Raw genomic sequence first — 5,518 nt, 5'->3', positions numbered from 1 at the left:
TAAGTGTTCTCCACAGATGCCCGTATGGACCTCGACCATAGCTTGCTCTGCTTCATCCTTTCCAAAACACTTAAGTAATGTCTCTGTTAACGATCTTCTGTAAAGTTGATTATTCTCTATACAGTAATTTCGGGATTCGAAGGATATTTTCCTTTTCTCATTATTGCTCATTTCTGGCAGGGTTCTTTGGATGAATTGTATTAATGGAGTTCTCCAATCCTGAATGGAATTGACACAATTTATGTCTGAGGGGTCATTTGTTATAAATGGGGCTGCAAGGGCCACGATGTAGATTGGAGTCGTTGGGGGCCCTGTGCTTGAGGCTGTGAGCTTGGAAAGGGAGTCAGCCCATTGATTCTCCGATCTGTCTATGTAGCTCAGAGTCCATGAGGTTATAGTATCCAGAAATCCCTTAGTAATTTTTGTATACGCAACCATTCTTTCATTTAAAATTTTGTACTCCCCCTTTATCTGCTTAACCACGAGTTGGGAGTCAGAAAAGATTTCGATGTCTTTTACCTCCAGGCTTTGAGCTAGTCGAAGGCCTGCAATGATAGCCTCGTATTCTGCCTCGTTGTTTGTGGCTTTGAACTGAAATTTAACAGCTTGTCGAATTTCGAAACCTTCGGGGCTTGTGAGGATTATTCCAGCTCCTTCTAATGTAGAAGTTGAGGAACCGTCTGTGAACAAGGTCCACAAACCTCTGTTAACCTTCTAGGAGGATTTCTTGGCATTTGTTGGTGGGAAATTGCATTCAACAACAAAATCTGACAAAGCCTGAGACCTTGTTGAGGTTATTGGAATGAATTCGATGTTAAACTGACTTAGTTCAATGGTCCATGCTGCCATTCTTCCTGACAAATCTGGTCTGTGAAGGATCTTACAAAGTGGTTGGTCAGTCATTACGTTGATCAATCGCCCTTGGAAGTAGTGTCGTAATTTACGACTGGAGATGATTAAGGCGAAGATGAGTTTTTTAACTTTTGAGTAAAGAAGTTCTGCATCTTTTAGCATATGACTAACAAAGTAGACGGGACATTGCTCCGACACCTCGTCTTTTATCAAAACCGAAGCTACTGCGGATTCCGTCGCAGATAAGTAAATTTTGAGGGGTTCACAAGGAGAAGCTTTTGTCCGTATTGGTGGTGATGTCAAGAAATCCTTGACGCCTTTAAGACTTGCCTTATAGTCCTCGCTCCATACAAATTTTTTTGATCTTGAGGCCATCTTGATGGTCTCAAACATTGGTAGGCAATTTTTCGAGGATTGGGGAATAAATCGACGCAACGCGGCAATGGAGCCTGTGAGGCGTTGAAGAAATTTTAGGGATTTTGGAGCTGGAAACTCTTGAATTGCCTTGATTTATGCTGGATCCGCCTCTATTCCTCTATTTGTTAGGACATACCCCAAAAAATTTCCTCCCGTCAAGCCGAATAAACACTTGTTCGGATTGAGGCACATATTATTGTCGTGGATCCTCGTGAAGGTTTCTACGAGGTCTTCTATGTGATCCGAGACTTTGACCGATTTAACGATCATGTCATCGACATAAATTTGGATGTTGCGACCAATCTGGGGAGCAAAGATTATATCCATGGTTTTTTGGAAAGTTTCCCCTGCGTTGAGTAAGCCGAAATGGAGGACCTTGTATGCAAAGACTCCTCTGTGAGTTATGAAAGCAGTATCATCTTGGTCTTCACTGGCTAATTTAATTTGATTGTAGCCCTCGAAGGCGTACATGAAAGAAAATATTTCATGACCCGCCATTGAATCGATGAGCTAATCTATGTTAGGTAAAGGATAGAAATCCTTTGGGCAGTCCCTATTCACATCTGAGTAATCTACGCACATTCTCCACTTGCCGTTGCTTTTCTTGACCAAGATAGCATTAGCAATCCAACGAGGAAACTGAACCTCTTTGATGAATCCTGCCTCGAGAAGCCTATCAATCTCGATATCTATAGCCTCTTGCTTTTCTGCTGAAAACACTCTTCTCTTCTGTCTGACGGGGCGAGCCTCCGACGAAATGTTCAGTCTATGAAGTGCTACCTGCTTTGGGATCCCTGGCATGTCTTTGGGATTCCATGCAAAGATGTCAGCGAAGCTTTGGAGTGTTTTTGTCAACTGCTCTTTGTCAGCGGGAAATAGCTTCACCTCTTCCAAGTCTTCGTTTGGTTCGCAAATACTTTATTTAGGGATTTCAATGATCTCTCTAGGGTCGACTTCCACGATCTGATGGACCTTTGAAGGTCGTAAATTGTGATTTTTGGGAATGGAATTGCTAGGTGACACTGTCGCGAGATCTTCTGATTCCCACAAACCTCTCCAACCCCGACTTCCGTAGGAAATTTCATTTTTAAGTGAGCGATAGATGTGATCGCCTTGAGAGGGCCTATAGTGGTCCTCCCTATTATGGCGGTAAATCTTGAGATTACATTAACTACATGAAACTTGACTACTCACCAAATTTGGCATGGCGGAGAACCAAAGAGCACCGGCAGATCTATTACACCGAAGAGTTTTACTTCATTACCCGTGAAGCCATAAAGTGGCGTTCCTTTCGCCGTGTCAAGCTTCCTATCCCCTAACTCCATTCTTGAGTATGCGCTGTAATATAATATATCAACTGCACTCCCATTATCCACCAAGATTTTCTTAACTGTGTTTGTTCCTACTATTGTTATGATAACCAGAGCGTCTTGATGATCCTCAATGATGTCACCTAAATAGTCGCTATTAGAGAAAGAAATGACCGGTGTTGGAATTCTATGAGGTCGTTTAGAGTCTATTCTATAAACATCCCAGGAATATAACTTCTTTGAGTTGTTGGAGGATCCGCTACTGAATATCCTCCTGAGATTATATCAATGACCCTATCGGGATCACGGTGAAAGCTCTTTCGAGAATAATTGTCGTCCACATAGTGAGCTAGGTGTCTAGAACGAATCTTATCTTCAATGAGGTTAGTGAGCTGGAAACAATGTTCTGTTTTATGGCCCATGTCCTCATGATACTCACAGTATTTGTTGTTAGGAGGCCTGTTTGGGTTCATAGGCCTCGAAGGCTTATATGATGGATCAGCTTTGAGAACAGCCAGGATAACATATTTTTCTGTATTGAGCTTTATGGCCTCTCGAGTATCTGTGCTATCTGGGTTCCACCTCTTACTATCTCGCTGTGATGTAGTATGAGGAACGACGTCCCGACTCCTCTAATATGATCGAGGTGTTGGAGATGCATGCGAGGTTCTAGAACTATGAGGCATTTCTCGTTGTCGAGGACTTCGAAGACCTCTCTTTTCAAAATCTCCGGATCTTCGCGGACTTCGGCTTTGTAGGATTTTTGGAGACCTGGAATGCTGGATACTTCCCACAGCCTCTTGAAGGGTTAATCTATGCTCAATAATCTTAATAGCCATCTGTAAAGTTTTGGGCTCCTTCTCAAAGAGCTCTTCGAGCAATTGACTATGCCTTGTCCGGTCAATACCAGCTATGAGATAATTGACTGCCAAAGGGTCGGTCAAGTCAATAATCTCGGCTATATGTCCTCTAAAGCGCGTCAAGTATGCTCACAAGCTCTCGTTCGATCTTTGATAGACTGTAATGAGTGATGCTATGATTTTTCCGCCTTTCTTGTTACTTGAGTAGTGATTTCTAAACTTACTTTTCAAAATTGACCAAGAATCAATTGATCGAGGTTGAAGGTTATTAAACCAATTCAAAGTTGTTCCATTCAGGAAAGTAGAGAAGAAATGACATCAGGTTACCTCAGAGTGTCCGAAAAAATCCATCCTACCATCAAAGAGATTAATAAAGTCCGATGGGTCCGAAGATCCATTGAATAACTCAATAGAAGGAATCTTCAAATCTCTGTTGATTTTAGCATTCTTAATTTTTTTTGATAGAGGACTTTCTAAAGCAACTTCGATACCTCCACTCTGAGTTCAAATGTAATTCTTGATCAATGATAAGTCATCTGCCAACTTTAATAAATTTGATGTTTGCTGACGCTTCGAGGCTGAATGGAAACTTTCATCATCTTCGAAAACATCGTCTGCATCTTCTTTATCTTTTTTTCTTTTAGAATAGAGGGATCCTCTCGATTCCTCGTACTCTAAAAAGGTTGACTGTATAGAAGGGAGCCAGGTGGAGTCGTACTCCACAGTCTGATGTTCTAGAGACCTGCGATCCTCAGAGACTTCGGAGAACTCACGCTGGAGTCGCGGTATCTCTTTCGTATGCCTGATTTTTTCAATTAAAAGCCTTCGTTCTTTTTCATACATTCTCACCTCCTCATCTTCTTCATCTTGAACAAGTACGTCTTCATCATCCTTCTCCTTGTTTTATGACGCTATTTTTTGTCGAGATGAAGGCGCATATCACTGGACAGGACTTTTTGTCCCGTCGAGGTTTCAACCAGAGTTCTATCACGACCTTTTGGTCATTTTTTCCGATAAACCGGTTAACCAAGTTTTTGGTAAAGACCGGTTTCCTCCCGCGCTTCTGCAAGGTGTAGGGTATCTTTCTTTCCGGTGTTACAAATAGTGAAAAATATACCCTAGAGACTTTATTCAATGATTCTGCATCACGTATGAACTCAAGTACTCAACTTAGAGGGATATATACTCATATTTATAGACTGCACCCAGTGTTTTAAAAATTGACCGATTAACCGATTAATCGACCGATTAAGTGGTGTAGTCTACACCACTTTGCTCTCACATTTCACTAGCTTTTATAAATGAGAGTGGGCATTTCAAGGTATATCTACACAATTTATACTCCTTCCTTCCCCCATTGGATGTATACATTTGATTTGGGCACGAGATTAGAAAAAGTAGAATGTTTTAAGAAAAATTAAAAAATGTGGGTAAAGTAAAAGAATCGGTCAATATTTAAGTTATAAAGACAGAGTAACAAGTGAGCGTAGTTAATTTTTATATTATAAAATATTTACTATTTTAGTTAAATTTTGAAATGTACAGAATTGAATGAGAATTTTTAAAAAGTAAAGTGTATAGAAATGAAAATGATACGATACTACTTGCAGGGCATGGGAAACTCTGAGTTGCGTTTATACTTTTTCTTCTTCTTAGGCCATCTCCAAGAGTGGCCTATTGACCTAAATTTGGACCGAAATTGGTCCAAATCTACCCAACAGTGGTCTATTATCCTGTTTCAATTTAGGCCATACCGGCCTAAATCTTTTTAATAATAAAATATTTTTTTTATATTTTTATATATTCATTAGTTTTTTGATTGAATGTTATTATATATATATATTAAGTAGTTTTTAATTATATTTTTTTAATTTTCACTCATATATATAATAGCTATTTAACAAAAATATATTTTTAATTCAAATTAATAATATACTTGATTGATGATGAACGTGATTTGAGTTCTCCAATTCAAGAGCTGATCGAAATTCCAAATCCAGAAGTTGAGACGGTTAAAAATGATGAAAATACTTGATATCAACAATTTCTTGGACTATATCGAAAAATAAAACATAAAGA

The 5,518-nt window shown here is 39.6% G+C and overlaps 1 protein-coding gene across 1 annotated transcript; it reads right to left on the bottom strand.

Annotated features, from left to right (window-relative positions):
• Positions 1 to 1,779: 1,779 nt before the first annotated feature.
• On the bottom strand, positions 1,780 to 2,594 carry LOC141660188 (uncharacterized). Its single transcript, XM_074467152.1, has 3 exons — positions 2,464 to 2,594; positions 2,322 to 2,407; positions 1,780 to 2,165 (listed from the first exon to the last, which is right to left on the bottom strand). Exons 1-3 carry the CDS (start codon positions 2,592 to 2,594, stop codon positions 1,780 to 1,782), a joined length of 603 nt encoding a protein of 200 aa, XP_074323253.1.
• Between the last annotated feature and the right edge of the window lie 2,924 nt (positions 2,595 to 5,518).

Source organism: Apium graveolens, chromosome 5 (genome assembly GCF_009905375.1).
Source record: "Apium graveolens cultivar Ventura chromosome 5, ASM990537v1, whole genome shotgun sequence".
Taxonomy (NCBI): domain Eukaryota; kingdom Viridiplantae; phylum Streptophyta; class Magnoliopsida; order Apiales; family Apiaceae; genus Apium; species Apium graveolens.
Note: the sequence above shows the minus strand (reverse complement) of the source record. Positions and strands in the feature narration are given on the sequence as shown.